This window comes from Sardina pilchardus, chromosome 4, assembly GCF_963854185.1.
Source record: "Sardina pilchardus chromosome 4, fSarPil1.1, whole genome shotgun sequence".
In the NCBI taxonomy this organism is placed as follows: Eukaryota; Metazoa; Chordata; class Actinopteri; order Clupeiformes; family Clupeidae; genus Sardina; species Sardina pilchardus.
The window spans coordinates 7,077,340-7,100,678 of NC_084997.1; the positions used below are offsets into that span (position 1 = coordinate 7,077,340).

Sequence of the window (23,339 nt, forward strand, 5' to 3'; positions counted from 1 at the left end):
GCTGTTCAGCCAAGGGTAAGTTGGTATGAAGTGGTGCTGTACAATATATTCTGATACGAGTTAAGACATTAATATGATATGAAACACTCAATTGATAGAGGAAGTACAAAAACAATCAAATAAAATGTGTGCATATGCATTTCACACTTTCACTGAGACTGTACGAAATCAGTTAATGCAGAATGGTGAATAAAGTCAATCATGATGCCTAACCAGCTTTGGTAATAGGACTACTCATAATAAGAAAACAAATAGGAAATACATACAAACAGGTCATAAAAATGTACCTAATATCCATCTATTAGTGGATCAGTACACCTGCCAATCACTGAGGCCCCTAGTTTGAGAACGGAGTCTCATGGAGATAACAGGAGTTCAAGCGCAGTGTGGCACGTGGGGGAAAGCTGGCGGGAAGCTGTGGTCAACACAAAGGCACAAAGTGGGCAGAGCCAGGATGAAGTTAATTACTGAAAGGGTTGGTTAAAGCCAACCAATAGCAATACCTTTAAAATGAATGCACCCAATTAGATTACAGTGGCTTTTCAAATGTCAATATCACTGTGGGTTTGGAAAGCTTAACAAGGACAACAATCTTAGCTTTTCCAAACAATTCGATTCATTAAAACATGACGATAGCTTTTCAGACCTGTCTTAAATGCCATATCACATCCCTTCAACCTGCCTGTTATTTTGTTCATTCATGTAGCCCATACAATTTTGGGCCAAACATAATGTGATACATATTCAATTTAATTAGTTTAATGGAACACATTTGAAACGTAGAAGCAAGGTAGCCTATTGAAAAGAGAAGTGTAATTATTACTTTATTATTACTATCTATCAGTTACATCTATCCTGGAATATTGAATGTTCAGAAAGACATTTGGCAGTAGAGGTCAGCTCTATATCTCCCAGCGGGCTTATCTGTGATCATGTCAAAGAATAGTTTTAAGCTTAAGAGTTTGTCTCTGATAGCTATGGTAGGCCTGCTATTAAACTAATTAAATGGAAATGTTATCTGATACGGTAGTTGCACCTAGAGCTCTGTCATAATGGAATAGCAGGTGACTGAGAGACTGTTAAGTTGAGCATTGTATCAGTTCAGCACTAGGACCTCGGTGCGCCACCTGTAGCACTGGTGTCAATTGGAAAGACGTGCAGAAAAAGATGAATGAACTGAATGCGTGAACTGGCAACACCGCAAGTTTTGATCAGGTAGGATGTAGGAAGATAGGTCTTATGTCTATGATTTGACAGTTCAATGCTTGTAGCCCAAACTGCCATCTTGTTCTAAGCTTTGTAGTAATATGTGAGTTGGCCATGGATTGAAATGTTTTATTACTATAAGTAACCTGCAGGTAGGCTTTTCTTTGAAATAACTGCCTATTTATGCATGTTATTTGTTTCAGAATGAGCACCAATACTACATATTGTCACCCACTTCTGCACCTCATATGTTCCAAATGAAGCGCTTACTTTATGCTAAGCTGACGTACTGAGATTGAACACTTAGAAGACAAAGGAGGTTAGGATTTATTGCTCTCAAACTAGGGGCCTGAGTCTGTCAGACGCATTGAAACAAAGGCAAGGTTTTTTATATTGTAGCTGAAAGAACATTTGAGTACAAAACAAATCTATAACCGCTGTTGTCACTAATGCCAGTAATGACTAGTAAAACGTTCATGAATCAAACCACACCATAGAGAATGAGGTAAATCCACATCCATCTTTTAGGCTAACTTTTCTTTTTTTGTAACTTAAGCTTTAAGATTCTACATGTTTTTAGTAAACGATGACCAAACAACACTGTTTACAATTGTTTTGCAGTGTTTGACACCAACACTGCCACTACTTTCTTCCTACACCCCAACAAACTGCTCTATTGTTGAGAGGCTAAGGGGCTGACTGGTCCAGTATTACCTCATTTAACCTTGTGCTACATTGTCTAACACTGCCAACAGAGGGCAGTAAAACACAGGAACACAGAGGCTGCTGCTAGTTATGACCCAAGTGAACAGCCATTTCAGTCTCCTGGTCCTCTGGCTCTGCTAAAGCTGCTAAAGCCGCTACAGCCCCATTTGAAAATGGTCCAAATTAACATCTTTTCAGAGCCATGGCCAAGAGCTGGCAGAAATGAATATGTCAAATGTCATATTATTCCATCAAATGCCATCATTCATATTACTGATTCAGCATCTCAGGGATGACTGACTACTGACTGACTGGTTGAGATTTCATTTATAGACACTCTTTTTTTTAATCATGTATGAAAATAGCTATGAAGGTAGTGATAGAACCCACATAGCTTTTCACTCAGAGGTTATCTCCCGGGAGATAACGTGGTAGCATCATTAGACCCAGCATTAGTGTAAGCATTTTGTCCTCTTTTATTGCGGTTTGCATGGATCTCTAAAGCAACAGGTATAAATAAAAATGCTGACAAAAAGGGAGGTCATATAAGCAAAAACATGCAAAAAAAGAAACCACGAAGGGAATTAAGCAACACAACACAACTACTAATTGCATATGTGGTATCTCTAAGTAAGTGCTTAGCACTGCTTTAGTTTCAAAATCCAGCTATAGTATTATGCCATTATTAAACAGCCAGATGAATAGTGAATAGATGTAGGGTTTCAAAATATTCCTGATAACCTGCCCACAGATTATGAAGGGCAGCTTTGTAATTTATATGCATATTACAAATATTTATTCCAGGAAACGTGCACTTATTTAGAGCTCAGGGATCTATGAAAGAAAGCTTCAAAAGGAGCAAACCTGATTGGCTGGTGCTGTTGCTGCGTAGGGGACACTTGTGGCAGGAGTTGTTGCTGCAGAGACAGTAGCAGGCGTAGCACTGTACATCATGGGTACTTTTTCAGGAAGGGGAACCATGGAAGCAATGAACAAGTAGGTGGAGCATTATGGTAACCATGGCGACGTTTTTTTTTTTTGGTTGTTCAAACCAACACAGCGGCAAGCCATCATTAGGTTAGACCAGCAGATGGCATGCAACAGAGCAAAGCAAGAAAACAAGAGAAACAAAAACAAAGCACGGGAGGGAAATCAAAGAGGAAAAAAAGCAGATTACAGTCACAACACAGTCAAGACATGGGTTAGAATATCAGTGGATTCCCAGAGCACTTTCAGCATGACAAACGCCAAACATGGGGACATCAGCTGTTCGCGTCCAAGATTGAATGCAGTGAGCCAGCGATTTCATATTACTAAAGCAATCTTCATTTCACAGTTATATCTTATTTAAATGATTGCTTCTATTTCTTACTTTTTTTTGGAGGGAATGGACAAAATGGAATGCAAAATAAAAATCTCTGGGAAGCTGATACAGTTTCCTCAAGAACAAAGGACACAACAGCATGGCATATCTACAGTATGTGTAAGGGTGTGAGGGTTGGGAGATACAGTACTACTTATTCTGTTAAAATACTCAGCAGGGGAGTGTGCCAATGGTGTGAAATGGTGCAACAACAAGGGCTACATTCAAAAGACTAATAATATACCACAGAGGCTGGTCAGGAAGAGTAGAGATAGCCATATAGAACATGGAAAAGAGACACACAATTAAACTTTCTGCATACAACTGACTCTCTGACAGCTGGTTTAAAATGCCTGCATGAGCCCAATTTCACACATCCCTCCCTAGCTAAGCCAATCACCTTTACTCCCAATTATCAATGCCAGTCCCTCGTGATTATGAGCGTCTGAATTTAGAGAGGCCTTTTAGATCAACTGTGAGAGCGCGCCAGTCTGAGCCATCCGTCAGAGGAGACGAGAGAAAATAAGAAGCAAGGGACCTACCAATGCTGGTAGCAGGAGTCATGCACAAGACTGGCCCTGGATGATTGTGCAGTGGAGAGTGAACAGAGGGTTAAATAAGGGGAAAACAGATTAGCAGAGTGCCCCCTTTAGCATGCTGCCCATCCTCCCCCACACCGCCCTCACATGTGCACGTGTGCAGTTAGCCTAGACACTCCGCATGCAGACCAGGGGCATGCCACCGCTGTACTGCAGGCTGTGTGGCCTGTCTGCAGGGGAGTGTGTGTCAACCTGTGTGTGTGTGCGTCTGTGTGTGTGTGTGGCTGAAAATAATGTGTGACATTTGTGTGTCATGAGTACATAGTGTATATGACTGAGCAGCTGTGCATGAGTGCATGAGTGTGTGTTTGCTACTTTGGGCACATCTGTGTAGTGCCAGCGTGTATGTGTGTGTGTGCGTCTGCTTTGGAGTGAGTTTCTTGTCAGCCTTGGGCATTTGTGTGGCTGGAGCATGCTGAGGACTCTGGCGCCCACCACCTGACCGAGACACAGCTGCCAAAGCTGGGGAGGAGCTGAGACAGAGGCCTAACAGAGCAACGAGCAGCGCTACGGGGATCTAGAGGGAGCTGGGGGGCAGCGTGAGCCCAACACACAAGCCTGGGAGAGGGCACATCAATGCTACACTATAAGGAAGAGCGTAATGAAAGATCAGACATCAAACTAAGACTTCTGTCAATGACGCATTCTGTCGCAAGGCCCTGGGCATCTAATTAACACTGTTTGCTCTGAGAGACACGAGTTCAGATGGCTCTAGGGAGATGGGAGCCTGGCGCGTGTACTGTATGTGTGCGGTAGGGGACAACACTGGCAGACACTCACATCTGTTGTTGTAGCGTGCTGGAGCTAATTGGCCCTGCTCTTCGTGTCATATTGGTATTACTGTGGATGCTCTGCCGCTAGGTCTCGCTTTGTTTGCATTACATTCTCAGACTGCATTGAGATCACACAAAGACGATCAATCAAATAACCCGATGCTGAGATAAAGGAGCCATCGCACGCCGTGCTTCCCATCTTTCCTTGTATACAATTTTTGTTTTACCAAGTATCACCACGGACGACCGACATTTGTGGGTTATTTTTTGTTGTTGTTTTTGTTTAGTTTTAGTTTGCTTGTTTTTTCTATTTTTAATCTGATGTGCCTGAGTGCAGGCCGAGCAGCATGAGGAGGAGCTGATTACTGGCTTCCTACTGATGCCTCGCTAGATGTGTGGCCAGCATCAGCAGGGCCTGCCCTTGCCGGGGACAGAGAGCAGTGACCCTGGGCTTACCGGTGGGGTAGAAGGCAGACTGCTGCATCTGCGCATTGGCCAGAGCCTGCTGGTAGTGCAAAAAACTGGGGTTGAACAGAGCGCTGGCCCCGTTACTCTTCTCCAGCGCCGGTCTCTTTGGTAGGGGCTGCAAGACACTGTGGGGGAAAGCCTACGGAGACAGAGTTACAGAAGCACAGTTAATGCCACAGAGCTGGTAAACACTTCACACAGACACACACTTTACTAGCAAAAAGTATTGACCTCTACTAGGCCAGAGCAAAACTGATTTCTACTCACATGCATGCTAACACATTTCTGTTATGACTATTCAGAACATTATAAGATTTTTAGGTTTCAGGTAATTCTGGGAAAAACATATTCACTCTGGGCATATTACACATGACAAACACAGGTATTACTGTAGGTTTACAGATTAAATGATAAATGGTTTTGTACACATACTGGATGATTCTACTTGTGACATACACAAAAAGCCAAATTAAATTCTGTGAGTGGCTACAGTACAATTAAAGCTACATGCAAAGCAAAAGGTGAAAGGTCCAAGTACCAGATCTACAGTTGCCTCGAGGGGTCGCTTCACTGCTTTGGCAGTCGACTGAGTCTTTAAATAGCAGGCAGCGAGCACATGATGGCAGTGGGCCAATGGGATTCAAGCGTATTAACATACAGGTAACAGCAAGCAGAGGTGCGTCATGGGGGGACAGCATTGCATTGTGGGTAGGTGAGAAGAAAGAAACAACAAAAAGAAAAACACAAAATAATCTGAATGCAGAATACCAAACATACTGAAACAATACGCATGCTCAATAAACAGAAATCAGCACTTCAATGAGACACGCCCTGAATTAGTGGGTGAGCAAACTGCGTCTAGTACACTTTTGTTAAAAGCAGTACACATTACACAGGTCTAGTTCAGCTCCTCAGACACTTGCTTAGAGTACACACAACACTCAGTACTTATGGAGTAACCTAAAGACATCTAAAGTATCCGCATCACTGCTAATGCAATATATAGGATTATATAGGAATAATATAACAATACAGTTCAAAGCATTTCTACAATTTCAAGTCATTTCATATTTTTCAGTTGATTTTGCCAATCTAATGCATACAATGTTCAATAATTGATCCAATGATAAACTGTTATCTCACCTAGACTACCAACATGCACAGTAATATGAGTAGGGACGGACGCTGTGGAGCTCTGCTTGTTCTCATGATTGGCCATGACGACCATTTGTATTATCGGCTTAAATCATTAGAAAAAGCCGATTCTTTTGTGCAGTCAAATAATTGAGCGCATATTTTACAAGAGGGAAGAGATGACTGGAAAGTGAGACTGATCATTCCACATTCGTCTCTACAGTGGGTGTGCTGCCGATGTAGGGGTTGATTTTCATCATCATATTCTATCTCCAGTACCATCTTACATTTACATGTGAGACATCTTGGTGTGAAATCTGTATCTAAGCCATGACGCCATTAACCAACATTAGGCAAATTAAGCGGATGAGCATAGGCTAAAATATGACACCATGACAAATAAAATGAGCAAAAACACATTAATGTATCCACACAAATTCATGAACTTGGAGGGTAAACAAAGTTCATTGTAGATGATAATGGTATGCGGCATAAATAAAAAAGAGCATGACTGGCATCTGAATTAATATGGAACACAAAAAACTAACAAAACCACAAATCCTTTCTCTGTTCAATATGACAAGATTAGACATTTGTGTTTTTCCCATCCAACAAAGCTCTGTATGGAAAATTCAGAGCTAGTCTTGCCATCACCGCCTGACAACCAGTGGCTTTAGAGCCTGTTTCCATCTCCCAGGGATCAGGGAAAAGTCGTAGGGATCTGTCGTGTGCAGATATGAGCCCCTAAGGGCCTGCAGTGGTTGGCTCCCTTCTTCCCTCCAGACAATACCGAAAGGCACGGCACACACTAACACTTCTCTGCTGAAGTCTTAAGGCTTATCAACGTGCAAGGGTTTGAATGTTAACATACAAACCACAAAACACTCTTTACACTAGTCAACAGCACACTCAAGACCGTCTGCAGTTTCCTCGGGCAGTATGTGAACATCTAATGCGCAAAAGCAGCCTACGGCAGATGTTATTTATGTCAAATTTCATGAGGTAATCTCATGTCAGTAAAGCAGGGCTCCACATGTCCTGTGTCAGGTGAGTCGCTACACTACTCCTAAACCCTTGCTTAATAAGGCATTTAAATATGAGTAATCACATCAGTCGTAGGGACTGCTGGAGATGGGGCTTACCATGGCTGCAGCAGCAGCAGCCGCGGCCGCCGCCGCCTGGGTCTGGGTGACCTGCTGCTGGGAGGCCTTGATCTTGGCCAGCAGGTGGGCGGGCGGGTGGAAGTACTTGCACTTGTCGCGGGAGCAGCGGCTCTTGACGTAGTCCATGCACACGGTGACCGTGTTGTCGCTCGTGTCGATGGTGGGGCTGTCGCTGGGGTGGGCGAAGCGGCAGTCGGTCTCGCCGCGCGCACAGTTGCCGCGCTGGAACTCGCGACACACCTGCCCGACAACACACACGGAGGGCAGAGCGACAAGGAAGAGAAGAAAAGGAGAGTTTTCTCACTCAGCAATGTTTGGAATGGACTGAGATTACTTCAAGAATCACAGAGAATGGGAGAGGAAACTGAGAGAGCTGTATTCTTTTTTTTTAGCTTTTTCCCCATGTCTTTACATTCAAATAACCTCAGACCAACACAAAGAGCATGATACTACATTAAGTCATCATTATACAAGCATGGTATACAAGGATCTAGTTATCCTTAGAGCAAACATGTTGCTTTTCAAAGTTTGAAAACAGAGAAATAAAATACATATGCCTTTGCCAACCTATTGGTATCACCTACTGTAGTATTCAAAATACTGGCAGCAAACCTCACACACGTTCTTCTAATTAAACTGTCTGACAAAGTCAGACTCCATCCGAGACAGTGTGCACAGCGTCTTTCTTTGTGTTTGTGTTTACACTTCAAAGATTCATCCCCAAGGTATTGCACTGACTCGCTCTCAGCATGAAACTAAGTATCATTTTCTTCTTGATGTTGTTACTGCAACACTGTAAACATACAGCTGCTCTCAAAATCAAAGGCCCAAGCAGGAAACTGTTATTCATATTTACATGAAAATGTTCAAAGTCATTGACAGTCCAATTTATATCCAAATAAATAAACCAAGCACAAAATCAACCACATGCTATGAAATGCAAACGTATGCGACTTCATTTCATTCAGCCCAACAACATGACTTTGTCTGAGGGGAGAATGTATCACATACTGTACATACATACATACACACACATAAATATAAATGCGGCTAATGCACAGCCACAGCCATGTGAGGTGTCATAACATCTCTAGAGCAAATTACATTTTTGCACCTAAGTTATGTTGGCAGTGTTTCTGAGAGGATAAGGAATGGGCACCTCTAGTTTGTCGGAGCGCAAAGCCTTCTGGGTAGGGGAGGATGAGGAGACGTTCTGGACTGTGACGGGAGGGCTGCCAGGCATAATGACTTGGGTGCTGGGGAGCATCTCCGTGGAAACCAGCCCCATCCCATGAGTCATGGGCGTGATGTAGGGGGAGTAGCTGATGACAGGGCTGGTCCCTAGACCCTGGTTCATGGGGAACGAGGGCTGTGAGGAGCAAACAGGCGGAAAACAAGGCTCAGTTTTCTGTAGACACAGTAACATGCAAATGCTGTACAACGTTTCATTTAGATACTATAATGTCAACAATACAGTCAGTATTTTTTTTTTTTTTTCATACCAAAAACCCATATTATAAGCGGCCTCTAACTTCCTCATGTGATCAACGTCATGCAAAAGTAGCAAGGTTAATTAGCTGCACACAGCTATAGCTAGACAGTGGGCCATGGTCAAATCTCTAGCTAAGGTGTGGGTCGATAAGACAGCGTCATTCAGAGGGCCAGCGCTTGATGACCTTTGCTGTCAGCTTGTGTAAGACGAGCGCACTCACGACTTGGGGCATGCTGGAGCCGGGGATCATGAACTGCATCTGCTGGGCCAGCACGGCGGCCGCCGTCTTCTGCTGGATCAGGTTGTTGCGTCCGTTGATCTCCAGCTGCGTCTTCAGGTGTGACGGTGGGTGAAGGTACTTGCAGTTCTCGCGTGAGCAGCGCCCCTGCAAAATGACAAGTGAGTCAGTGGATAATGAATGCTAATAGCCTCACGCTGACAGCCGGTAGTACCTTCGGCTCAACCTTCATCTTAGCACGAACGTCATGATTAGATCTGACTCACCATGCCTGATAACAGCAGATAACATGATGTGGCCAAATCACTGCCACCCACTGACAGCCATTACGTTGCTAGCATGATCGCGACATTCGCGAGTCATCATATGGGCCTACGCAATGTGACATGGAAAGACACAGAGGTCCGACTCCAAGCACAAAATGATATAATTATATGTAGGAGACATTTTGGTGTACATAATCAACTAATAATTTTCTATTTTTAGCCAAGTGGAGATACCTCATTCGTCTTTCATCCATATTCATTTTCATTTGAAACCCTCAGGCAGTGCAGATTTCAATGGAAACACACAGGCAAAATATAGAATTTTTGTTTCTCAAAATAGCCTAATATACCTGCTAGCTATCGTATGATGGCTGATGTTATCAGCAATGTCACTAGGCAAGGTCATAATCCAGTGCTGTTTTCCTCCAGTGGCAGGGCAGCTGCTGGAGAGGTGTGGCAACAGAGGGCTTTGTTATGGCCGACTATCACTGATGAAAAGGGTCGAGTGTGTACACACTACAGCGCTTCCAAACGCCAGCCCAGCAGTCCTCTGTCTCGTATGCAAAGCGTCTATGGGCTGCAAACGCACTACAAATCTAGCCTGACTGTGGACAGTCTGTGTGTCGTGAAATGGCTGGAAAGCTACTGGGCTGTTTAGATGCTTTAGCGGCCATGCTTGGGTACAACTGTGTTAGACACTGAAGGATACAAGAGCTGTACAGAGCAGAACCACTCATTGTGCTCTAATAAACTGTAAAGTGTAGTCCAGGCCAGATAACATATTGATCCACCATTTCAATAGTTTAGTAGTACTCTGTAATGGTCTATCGGACGGTCCTGTGACAGAGGTAGATCTCTAAACCAACCTTCCCTGAAAGAGGCTTAAAGGAACAGCTGAATGGCCAAAAAATGAGTGCATGCCCGCAAGCGCAGAGGGGTGATCTCTAAGCACTGATCCCACACACTCCCTTTTGTTGGGAGATGGTCGAATGAAGCACACATTCCAAAGAGTAGACTGACAGCAGCCTCGACTCCCTGCTCTGACTCCGGTTCCCAACTGAGCTCTCTGAGCCAGAAACACACTGACGCCTCAAACAGGGGAGACAATAAGAGGATTAAAACTGTGTTCACTGTTATTGTATATAAACAATAAACGATGCTATTACCTCTGCGTTAGCCCTGACATTTTAACTTTTTCAGATCCACAGGGATATCCCATTGCTTCATCAATCAAACAGCTTAAAGGTGACTATTCTTTAGAGAAGCATGATGCATCTAAACTAAAGCACCATGTCGTCTCCAGATTCATCTCATCATATTTCCCTATGGGAAACTATCACCGATCACACTTTGCCGGACACCCCGTCCTTACCATACTACTTCAGCATATAGATAGAGCATGCTATATAGCTTATATTAACTCCTGGTTGTTGCTGCACTGTCAGTGAGTAAGTACTGGGTATGAAAACTCTTTCCAGGATCGAGAGAAAATGAAGTGTGTGTGGGACCACTGCTGTACAGCTCATTTCAGTGAACTGGCTTTTCAGGAGGGATGACCCGCTGGCTTGCAGCAGCTGATAGAGGACACAGAGAAAAAGTACTTTTATTTCAGAGGAGAAAAAAAGCGTCCTTCTGATGAGACATGTCATTTGCATTTTATTCAATTCCATCTATTCTATATTGTGAGAAGATAGTGACAGAGGGGAAAAAAGGATGCATTGTTTCCCTGCCAATAGAGAGGGTCTGACAAAACCAGAGGTCTTTATCATCATTGGTTTGGTAGTCCTTTGGGAAGTCAAGAGTTTAAGTCGGGTTTATTCTAGCTGCACATAAATTATGTGGGTTCCTCCATTCACGCAGTGCGAGCCTGAATTATTGAGCAATGCAGAAAGCTCACATGCAGCTGGGGCTAGCACAAACTCCCTATTCACAAACGTGAACAAAACACAACACTGTATTTGTACAACTGAAAGCCAAGAGAGAGAGAGAGAGGGAAAAACCCTCCTCAAACAAAATGTCATCGCCAATTTGGTAGGTATTAAACAGTTAATGGTTTTAACAGCATGTTCTAGTGAAGAATTGTTCCTATTAGTAACATGTAAGTGAGGGATGTCTGCCCTCTGTAGACCCTGTTTAATGGTGGAGCGTTAATCATAAAAGCTGCTGGTAATTAAACGATGACGCTCATACATTAGCAACTGAACATTTGTTGTAAACAAGTGTATTGTTTTTTCTAGTCACATCTGAAGCCATCTGGTAGGTGAATACACAACCACTAATGCGGTTTACATTTCCAATTGTGCATTTGCTCACACCCTGCTCAAGGTAAACACACACACACACACACACACACACTCTTCAACAATCACACTGAACAGCAAACAGACCTCTTAAGTGCGTTGCAAAAGCAATGTTGCTAATCCCACCCCAACTGCCAATATGACACACACACACACACACACACACACATACACTGAGAGCGAGACAGGCTAGGCACAGCAGGCCTCTATTCCACGGTGTGTGGCTTAGAGAGATGGTGGGTGTTACTGTGCCCACCCCCACACCTCACTCATCAACTGTTCTCAGTATTATCTGATGATCAGATCATCTTCCCTTTAGAAATTAAATCTTATCATCTTCTTCTTCCAGTTCACCATGGAGCTGTGAATATGCTAGAATACATCATAATAGGTCTAATTCAGCAATAAACCACTCCAATTCATCACAGTTCATCACATTCACCAAAGGGCAAACTTTACTTTGTCTTAACTTCAGAGAGATCCTTAGTAGATTTAAAACCGGTCAGAATAATATTCACTAGGGGTGGGAATTGGCAAAAAAATTAAGATTCAATACTATTGCGATATTTGGGCCACAATTCGATAATATTGCGATTCTTAAGATATTGCGATACACCAAGTATTGCAATTCGATTTTGCGATATATTGCTATTCATGTCTCTCATATTATTCTAAGTCATTACAAAAAATTAGGAAAATAACACTGTTCAACTCACTTTGCAATGGCATGGTGCATGTCAAGGTCCTTACTATTCACTTTTTGTTGAAAACCAAAATACACCCACCTTTTTCGATGTGAAAGTAGTGTAGAGTGTCGTGTATAACAGGTTGTGATTGTGAAGCCATTTCATTTATTATTGCTGTTGAATGCACAATGAAACACCACAACACGTGCCCCCCTTATAAGCGTAATAAGCTAATTTAATGTGATCAGAGTAAACCCTGAGTAAACTCGACTCAAATAAAAGTAAAATGGATAATTCAATTATATAATTAAGTATTGCGATACTTTGAGCTACAAGTATCGATTTAATTGTGTGCACAAAATATTGCGATACTGAACAGAATCGATTTTTTCCCCCACCACTAATATTCACTGCTATTCAGAATAATATTCACTTCATTTGGAGAGGGAAGACAGAGTAATTTTGTTTCTTTCGCTAAAGGTTGATAATTGGCATTGGCGTGTATGTATTTCAAAGATGGGCCAGGCTCTGCACATGTGTCTTTATTATCTGGGAGCTGAATAAAAAGAGGACAGCCGCTTGAAAACGTTCGCCCATTGATCTGCATCATATTCCAGGGCGAGAGCTAAATGGAGGAGTATTTTGTGTTGGTGTAACATTCCCTAATGGAAATCTATGGCCTGAATAAGAGGGTCATTGTTCAGCCGTGTTAAATGGCTCAACACAGATGGCTGCAGAGACCACGACTCTATATTCCCCCCTGCTCTCTCCATTACCCAAGACCCATGTCAAGAAAGACAAATGTTTGTCAGGGTTGGAGTGCAGGTGTATCGTGTGTTTCATAAAGGCTCTTACGATTCAAGAACATCTAATATAAGAGGGCTAAAAATTCAGTAAAAGCTTTGGTAGTTATTTTGGCCCTCTTCCACACATGCACATGGTCTGTATCTTTTCGCTGGAGGTCATTAATACATGCATTTGTTTATTTCACCGTTAAAACCCCCCACAGATGGGCACCAACAACTGCTGACATGCAAGATATTAATACCCCCAAACAATAGCTTGTGTGTGTGTGTGTGTGTGTGTGTGTGTGTGTGTGTTCACACTCAAATTCTCTCCTCTGCAGTCAAGTGCAGCAGTAACAGCTCCACAGGCACACACATGCCCTGGCTCCCCTGCCTGCTGTTGCTGCCTGTGTTCTTGCGCATCCGCGGGCTCTGCAGTGGGACCCTGCAGCGGACCGTCTCTCCAGCTCCCCCCTCTAAGAGCCCCCACCGCCTGGCCTCCAGCGCGGACCGCCCCTACGCAGCGCTTCAGAGGGCATCAGTAAGTCACGTACGCTCAGGGTCTCTGTGGGCGAAGGGGTGCCCAGCGGGTGGCTGCAAGTTCCGAAGGGCTCGCGCATCACTTAAGAGAGAACGTGAGAGGTCACGGGGGCCGGATGGTCCCCCGCAGTTCATCGATCCCACTGCCCCATGTCACGCCAGGGCGTTTGATGTTGCTCATGGGATGACGCATGACCCTCTTGAACTCGGATCTATACGCCACTGTGCTGCACCTGAACCAACACCCACCATCTACTGGTTTGCCGGGTCACTGGCTCACAGGCGATCCGCAAACACGGGACCAAGACACTACTACCGTGCTTGGTCCTCTGCGCTTTCACACAAGCATGAAAAGCGAGCGCTGGGTGAAACAAAGCAGCTGAAATAAGCCAGAAGGAGGCAGATAAATATGCGATGCTGACCTGCTGTAGGGGCCTATCCTATGACAAGCACCAAACATGGATAATTCATAAACCATGGCTGATTAAAGTCAAAACAAGCATTCAAGAAAAGCAGAGAGGGTGAAATCACGGATAACAATGATCCAATGTTGTGAACAATCTGAAAATTAGGCTTACAGACAGTCACTGTAATGCTAAAGTCTTCCCGTATAGTAAATATTTTAAACAGGCAGGCGTGACATTCGGTCCCTTGCCATGCAGCAGACTGTACCCTGGGCCTCTGCTCTGGGAGGAGTGAAGCTACATGCCCTTCCTCTTAAAGGTTAGCTTAGAGGAACTGCCACTGAAGATTGTATCACAAATAGGCCAGACCTGCACAAACCCGCAGCAAACAAAACACTTCCTTTGTATTAAATATCAGCCTATTCAAAGACTGCTTGGCCTTCAGAGCGAGAGAAGGGGAGTCCACAGTATACAAGCAGAATGAGGCAAAACCCAATCGAAAGAGGCAGGCTTCAAATCTGACAGCTCTCTTCTGATGAAAGACATCTTTGTTACAGCTAGGGCAGCATGAGTAAACAGCCATTTTAATAAAATGTGTGTAGTTTCTGCAATGGTGAGTCTGTATCTTGAGCTGATAAACCAAAATCAAAATTGATTTCTAAATTCTAAATTGATTATTAAGATGCTTGCACAATGCACATAATAATGTGGCTTTAAAGGGATAATCCGGAGTGAAATGCACTTTAGATCAATTTTTCGGACTATTGGGAGTACATACGTTGAGTTGACACCAAAATCATGTCATTCGGATGTATTTTGACAAAGTTCGAGTTCACCGTTTTTAGCCAAAACTCGTTAGCCTGTAAGTGACCGGGGCAGGTCCTTTCGCCACTACAAAACGCTATTTTTATACCTCTTCTACTGTTCCAAACAACGTTACACTTACGTGGTAGTGAGTAGAGGGTCTCTAAAGCCAAACCGAAGTATCCCCACGTCTTTATGTGGTCGGATAGAGAGTCCAGAATGAATTTAATCGAGTCAGTACCTTCCGGAAATGTCGCAGCGGTAGCTGCGCAACGCTTCAACAACACTTTACTAACATTTCCGGAAAGGTACTGACTCGATTAAATTCATTCTGGACTCTCTATCCGACCACATAAAGACATGAGGATACTTCGGTTTGGCTTTAGGGACCCTCTACTCACTACCACGTAAGTGTAGCGTTGTTTGGAACAGTAGAAGAGGTATAAAAATAGCGTTTTGTAGTGGCGAAAGGACCTGCCCCGGTCACTTACAGGCTAACGAGTTTTGGCTAAAAACGGTGAACTCGAACTTTCTCAAAATACATCCGAATGACATGATTTTGGTGTCAACTCAACGTATGTACTCCCAATAGTCCGAAAAATTGATCTAAAGTGCATTTCACTCCGGATTATCCCTTTAAGGGTGTCACCAGATACAGATAGGGAGTAGATCCACCCATCTCATATACAAAAGCAAGATACTGCTTGTGCAAAATATTTGGAAAGCCATTTCTGCACACAGACTGCACCTTTCCACTGCACTGTTGAGTCTTCAATTGCCGCATTCGATCAACAAATGAGACTAATACTGATATCGCAGCATGTGGTGTGCTGGTCACCCCACCCACACACTGAATGTTAAACACTACCGTGCAATAAACAAGCTAGCCTGGGAGGTGACTGAGTCCACAGGATGCACATTTACATCAACTCCTGCCAGTCTGTGCTGAACAAAACAATGAGGGAGATGAGGGCATGACATGCAATGAAAATAAACAGAAAGGTCTGATTGTTATATTCAACATTACACTCAAACCCACTTTGGAACACCATAAGAGACAATCCACACGTCATTTTATTGGTCTGTTCTCGGAGCCCGGGAGGGATTCTGACAGCTGTTGGAGAAGCTTGAAATAAATAATCCACTATTATTCCCGCTCTGACTGTGTCCCAGACCTGTCACTCCCTAGCTCACCCACAAACCTCTCAAGGACTTCATGCTGTCCCCGTCACGTGGGACTTCAGATGACAGGACACGTCAGCTCGAGGGAACGACTTAACCCTTTCCTCCAGCTCTGACAGTTGTGCTGCACCAACGTGCTGCGGCCAGATGATGCTCAGCGCAGCTAGCGCTGTGAACGGAAGAGTACTGTGTGCCATCCCCGTCATTGAGACGCATGCCGGGCCGCAGCCTCCTCTTGCCGTCCCAATGACCCAAATGAGCTTTAAAAAGAAAAGAGCCTCTAATCAGCTTGAAAGTGATACACGCTGGCCCTCCCCCACCCACGCCACACAACAGCTCTCGGCCTGTCTGCTCGGCCTCTCTGCATCATCAGTATGCTCTGTCCGGGCTACCTCAGCACTCTCTGCTTCACCCCCCCACCCCCCTTCCTCCCTCTGCCTCTCCAGCTTTCCTCTATCTCAGCTTCTTTACAGTCCCAGGGGAGCTGTGCAGCAAGCAAGGAAAACAGCTCTTTTCCAATAGCTGCTGTGACTGACAGGATGCCCAACTAGGGTCCAGAAATGTAGGCAGGGTTGTGACCTCTAAGCCTTTTCCTCCAGTGCCAGACCCTGGTGCAACATCTCAGTGGCTAAAGCATCACGCTAAAGCAACATTGACTCTGGAGAATTGTGCACTTCAACATCACCAGTTCGCCAACTATGCAACTTCTATTGCTGTTCAAAAAAAAAAAAAATGCCAATGGTATTTCTACCATTACAATGTATCCAACTATCAGTAAAAACACAAATAATTTGACTGAGAGGACAATGTAAGCAAGTACATCAAGTTTATCTTACTACAAACGCTATGGATAACCATATGCTTTTACATGTGGGGTCTCATTTTATATTACAGTTAAAATCCTGTTAACAGCCCATGTTGGAGATAATCCATTATCAATGCTGATGTCAGTGGGGGGCATAATCTCTCAGTCAGCCAATGAGGGCCATTTGGATTTGTAATGATGCTTATCCTTCAAGATCAATTTTCAGGCAAAGATATGTATCATTAGCTCACTAGGCTCTGAAATCAGATCTTTCAATCAACTAAGAGTAACCATTTACCAATAATGTCATGCTGCAGTAGCCATGTAGGAGGCCGTTTTGAATATAACTTGCTGCACTTTCGTTTTATTTTAATTGTTACAATCTCAAAATCCCAATACAACAGGAGTCCGTCACAACAGTACTATCCCACATGCTTCGCTTCTTCATTGTAGCCTAGTTTCATACACTAGCAATATCTCTGTGTGTGTGTGTGTGTGTGTGTGTGTGTGTGTGTGTGTGTGTGTGTGTGTGTGTGCGCAACATAACACTGAAACTCCGCAACTGAACAGGCCTCTGCACATTATTTTAAAACATCTGCTGAGTACTTGCTTTGAGATGCTTTGCAATATGAAGTGATGTCCTCATGAAAAAATCGGCTCAAGAGCTATGATCAACCGTGTGAGAAGCCCAGAAGTTAATCTAAGAAGATCACAAAAGGCCTGCAGACATGTTCCCTGCACAGGGCGACATAATGAGCATGCTGTGCTGACTTGTCCACTACACCACCACCACTAGAACTACCAATGAGCTACTTAACATGTCAGTTATCAGCCAGCCCTAAGGGGCAATGGCCAAATTAAACTTGAGCAGAATCACTGTGTGAGGGCCTAGAACTACATTTTTGTAAGCATGCCCAAGTATTTCTGCCGTGGGTGCTGTGCAGGGCAGGCATCAGTGGAGATCACTAAGTAGTGGCCAGATGAGCAGTTAAGAGGTCCTTTAATGTGAGACTCGATGGAAGCTCATCTATACACAGTAAGGTTTTGTGTCATAACTTTACAATGAGTTATTACTGTATCTATTAATATCATATATCATATGTATTAATCTCAGAGCCAGAAAAATACTCCCACAAACTCTTATGTGAGACACTGGTAAATCAGACAATTTGTCGAAACGACATGCATATAACCAAGCTATAGTATCAAGCTAGTCAAGCTATCAAACTAGAATCAAGCTAGCAGTCAGTGATGCCTTATATATTATGTATTACAAATAAGAGGTGTTTGAGACCATGGGTTGGCACAATAGTGAGATGCGCTGCCTGGTATTTATATCAGGCACTACAGATATGGCTCCGGTGGTTTCGAGTAATCCAGGAGAGTGCAAGTGGCATTATGCCATGGAGGCGCAGAGAAGTGCACTGTGGATTAACCCTAACATTAGGCCAGATGGAACTGCTGAGGTGAGGGACCTCTTCTACCAGCACTAATTCCTGAGAAAAGCAGTGGTGTGTAGTCGTACCGGCCCTTGGGCTTGGAAAACTTCACTGGAGAACTAATCACTTGTGGCTAAATGATACTGGCTCACTGACATTTTGTGCTGACTTCATGCGAGGGATGTCTTGTCTACCTTTGAGAAACAGTTGATTGATGCTCTTCTCCATTTCATACAGAATGACTCTCATGGAACAGTAGTAGTGGTGATATTGCACATTTAACTTTGTACTTGTTTCTCAATACTTTGATAATAGAAGTCTGACCCCTGGCATTCTGGAGGTATTCAACTTTAAACTCTAGTACACAACTCTCATACTGAACATGAACATGATCTAACCTTATCTGAATATTTGCATGACTAAAACAATTTTACAACTCACTTGTTGAGATTTTCAAGGACTCACACTTATTTTTCTAAGTTCCCTGCAGTTTTATGTGGGATATTATGCAGAGATGGGCTTGGGAAATGTATTGCCGGTCGTTTCAAATTTGTGCATGACATTCCTTACCTTCAGTGAGTCGAAGCAGGCAATAACTCTTCCATTTTCCACCTGGCAGCTCTTTGGTGGGTGTGCAAATTTGCATTCCTCATCACTACGTGAACACGTCCCTCTCTGAAACTGCCGACACACTTCCAGAGTCAGCCATTTTGTGTCACGTATTGAAGTCAGGTTGAAAGCCATACCGGTAGAGAGGTCTGACTTTAGCACTAGCCTCTTGAGATGAATCCGTAAGCACACTTAACGATGGCACCAATGAGGAGTCTGGGAAATAGTTCTGACAGTGTGAGGGCTCAAATCATTGGTAGCAATTTGATTAGATAAAGTAGCAGCCTCCTGGATTGACAGTCAACAGAGCATAAAGTCTGGATGGATCCGTCCTGTTGAAAGAGCACTTTTATGAGAGAGAGGCATGCCTAGTGTGCTCACTGTACAGAGTAAGCATCAGTACCAATGCACTGATTAGGAAACAATCATTAAATTTACCACTGTGGTCAACGAGGTGCCCTTTACAGAGACCTCTGTCGAGCTACCACGCCGTTGCAAGTTCTGTGTTTTTCAATGTGTCAGCTTTTTCCACATCGGCTATTTCCCCTTCTTCCACAGTAAATCTTTCTGCTTGAGTTCCTTCAGCGATGGAATCAGACAGGAAAGCCAGAGATTTGCCACTGAAGGAGTCGCTGTCTGAGCCGAGGTCTGGAAAAGGAGTGCTGGCGTTAGATGCAAACATGGGCCGGCACGCAGCGTCTGCTTAGAACTGGCATCTGAAAGGCACTTTCTGACAGAGATCTGTGAAGAGGGGAGAGAGAGAAAAAGAAATGAGGCTGAGCGTAAAAGGTCTATTTCAGCTTCCTTGCAACAGCACAGGCCCAGGAGTACTGGTGGAGAACATTACTAATCCTATTAAAAGAAAGTGGTCTTCACTCTAATGAGATTTTCTGAGGGAATCTCTGTCTGTCTGGGCTGCGTTCATGGACACTTAAAGCACATCAACACTCATCAGACACAACCAAGCCATTCTCAATTGGTCACAAACAAGCCATTCTCAACTGGTCAACCCATCCTACCATCATGCTTTAACATCTGTAAGGTGACCGGTCTTGGTCATGTGACATTCGCACGACATGCTGCCACTGATACAGCAGACCTCCTGTAAACTGTGTACCTTGTTTCTTTTTCTAAAACAGATAGTTCTGGTCATTGTATATGATAGGCTGAATTGCCAAATCCAGAACAAACATACACCTTGACGGCATTTCGTTCTATATTACTGCTCTACCACAACTTCAAACAAAAGAGAGTTGCTGCGTCTCAATGTTGCTTGGCAACCATTCTGATTGAGAAAATATATTTTTTGGTGGAAGAATAATTATCTACTGTATGAATAAACACACGATTCTCATTTTTACATTTCCCATTGATGTGCCTTTATTTTATGAAATCTTGCCAGAAATAGGAAGTAACCATTTTAGAAAAGACCAGCTAAGAGAGGTTTCAGGCACTCCGCTTGCGTGTCATGCCTAACAACGCCCCTTAGCTGCTCTAATTCATATGGAGAGTTTGTAAAAGCAATCACAATGCTTTTCAAATCATGATTTAAAACAACAGCAGTCACAATAAATCGTACCCCAACTAATTGAAAATCTCCTCTGTTCCAACTGCAGAATAAGCAGCTTAGACTATTCTTGACAACAGGTAGAGCGCCTGATTAAAAAGATAAAGTGGGAACACTGCCTGAGAACAATGCACACAACCTCAGTCTAATATTCTACACCTACTGTATCACACATGTGAAAAGAAAGTGCCAGGATGTGGGGGAGTTACTTGATGCCTACACAATATTTTTCAGTATCAGAATTAGCTTTACTGGTCTAAGTGCTAAGTCACTGTCCTAAGTGTCTTCACACAGACAAGAAATTCAGTTATGTTTGGTTTTGTCACTCTAGTCACTCTGTCACAATAGACAATGTATATGCAAAAAAAATCATATATATTTTACATACAATGTCATGAAGACATATTAGGCCTATGTATACATTAAATGGGAAATGTCAATAATGTATAATGTGGTGACTACTAGTGCAACTGTCTTAGCTCAAAAATGTCTTTGCCTAAAGACACTGAGAATGTGTTCTGACCTACAGCGCAATCAAATCTGACCTGCTTGATGGAATGTGAGTACTGCAGCAACTCAGAGGATTGATCATTAAGTCCTCACGGATGGCAGGACCCCATATGACACCCCAATTAAATATATCACAATGCGTAACCTCACACACCTGACCAACCCAACACAGAAATCAGACCAGTGCAGAAAACCATTAAGCTATGTGTTATGCCACAGAATTCTGAGCCCTCTCGTTCTCATGTTAAAGACCCATCTGCTACAACTGGAAAGGAGTGTTAGAGTAGACAGTCAGGCTTAACTGACTGTGTGTTTCTTCACATACTATCCATTTACTTTTACCGCCCTGGACTGTGTGGAATCTGAGCAGCAGCTACTGAACAAGATGATTGTAAAGCAACACAACCTTATCTATGTTACCTGCTCTTTGTAGTATGGAATGACTATCTCGACTAGTGCAGATGATTGGCCTACATGATACACGCACAGTCAAATAATGGTTTGAAATGAAGCTGATATGAGAATAATGGTTATGTAGGGAAAACAGTTTGGACTGGGAACGTGACAGACACCATCAATCTTTAACCTAAATAAGAGCCAAATGTACACTCTCAGCTTCTAGCTTGGAATAATAGTTTGCTGTAAATTGGGTCTTGGCATATTGTCAGTCCATAAGAAACAGACCAACGGTTAGAAGGAACCATCAGACAAATCCTAAGTTCAGAGAGGCCTGTCCGTGCAGCTCTTTAACACACTACAGCTCTAAGGATTATTCTTTAATTTCAGAACTAGCCAGTGTTCCACTAGCAATCAAATGAGGAACCTAACATTCCATTATTTCACTGTCATCACCAACATAAAGTACAGAAACATAAACCATGTCTAAAAACTCTATTTAGGCTCTCCAAGCCAATTCAGTGGACAAAGCCGGAGCCAGGGCCAGGTGATTGCTCCTGTGAGCTGTGGCAGTCAGCCCCATACTTTCAATACAAGTTCCTGACCAAAGTGATTCTGATGTGCCCAGTCTTATGGCTAGCAAAGCTCTAAAATCACCCTGTCAAGCTCCATTTGTCATTTATCTTCTGTTCCCATTCACTAAGGGACGCTGTCTTAATCAGAATGACATGTCAGATTGATCAGGGCTACTGCCCTTGAACGTTTTTCTCCTGATGGGGGTTTATTATTACATTACAATTTAACACACTTGATGTTCAGCTGTTGGCTTAGTTATTTATCACCGATAGAAAGGTTGGGAGCAGCCGAAGGGCTCAATTCAGCAGAGGATACCCTCCATTCAAGATACTAACTCTTAAATATGCCCCTCTCAAATTCAGAGTAGGCTAATTTGTGGACAAAATATAGAACTAAGACTGAACTGCAATTATGCCTTCAATCATCACTACTAGCAGCCTAACTCAGAGGGAAAATTAGGTCGAGTACCATCCCACTAAAAAGACAGGCATCGTTTAATTCAACAAATGAGACGATTCTTATTCCCCAAAGGCTTGGAATGCAACCTAACTGGGGTAATTGTGTATGTTTTTTTCACCCAGGGAAATTTAAATAGCTTGTAGAGAGCACTCCATAATTGGTACTGGGGGTTTAAACATCAGCCTTTCAGGGAGGAAAACAACTAGGCCTACCAGGTGATTCACCTCTAAATTACCTGCAGAAAAACAGTAATGTAAATGTCAGTCTTTCAATCTTGCCAGTCAATTCTGAATTTCTTTTATGACTCTAAGAGAGCATTGTCAAATGCATTTCCTTTCTTTTTCTCCACATAATAGTTTTTGCACCAGGGGAGCAAAAAGACACGTCATGCTGCTATCGTAAGAGTCCTGGTAATACAGATCACTGCTTTATCTATTACAAAGAACTGCTTAGCATACGGTAGGATGAAAACAAGATGCCCAATCACCTTTATATTCAAATATTAAGCCTAGGCCTAAACATCATTAGCCTTGTGATCAGTCATTTGCTCTAATGAAGTCAACCAAACAAAAATATTTATTTACTTAGGAACCGTGCATTATATTTAGGCTGAAGCACAGAAGCTACTCATAACTCCTGTGGTCTAAGAGGGAGGCAATACAAGCAGCACATTCCTGTGTCAGCAGAGTTAAAAGGAGAACACCAACCAAATTAACCAAATTTCCTTCAACCAACCAAAGTCATTTAGAGGTAGCCTACAGAACAAAGCAACAGATCTTTCCAGGATGGAATCTCCGAAATCCATGCTGGAATTCTCTCCTCCAGAATACTACATGACACATTACAGGCAATGCCACAACAGTCCTATAC

The 23,339-nt window shown here is 43.2% G+C and overlaps 1 protein-coding gene across 16 annotated transcripts in view; it reads right to left on the bottom strand.

Annotated features, from left to right (window-relative positions):
• LOC134078178 (muscleblind-like protein 2a) overlaps positions 1–23,339 on the bottom strand; it is a 32,810-nt gene that overhangs the window by 3,735 nt on the left and 5,736 nt on the right. For 6 of the 16 annotated variants that reach the window (XM_062533901.1, XM_062533898.1, XM_062533899.1 and 3 more), the window contains 10 exons: positions 19,400–19,702; positions 18,923–19,293; positions 9,124–9,288; positions 8,571–8,780; positions 7,391–7,651; positions 5,653–5,706; positions 5,103–5,253; positions 3,817–3,852; positions 2,776–2,870; positions 288–415 (listed from right to left, as the gene is read on the bottom strand). In XM_062533901.1, the coding sequence (XP_062389885.1) occupies positions 338–415; positions 2,776–2,870; positions 3,817–3,852; positions 5,103–5,253; positions 5,653–5,706; positions 7,391–7,651; positions 8,571–8,780; positions 9,124–9,288; positions 18,923–19,096 (1,224 nt within the window). In that variant the 5' untranslated portion in view covers positions 19,097–19,293; positions 19,400–19,702 and the 3' untranslated portion in view covers positions 288–337. Of the gene's footprint in view, positions 1–287; positions 416–2,775; positions 2,871–3,816; positions 3,853–5,102; positions 5,254–5,652; positions 5,707–7,390; positions 7,652–8,570; positions 8,781–9,123; positions 9,289–18,922; positions 19,308–19,399; positions 19,703–23,339 lie in introns of all 16 variants that reach the window. The other 10 variants (XM_062533907.1, XM_062533904.1, XM_062533908.1 and 7 more) reach the window with 10 other exon arrangements.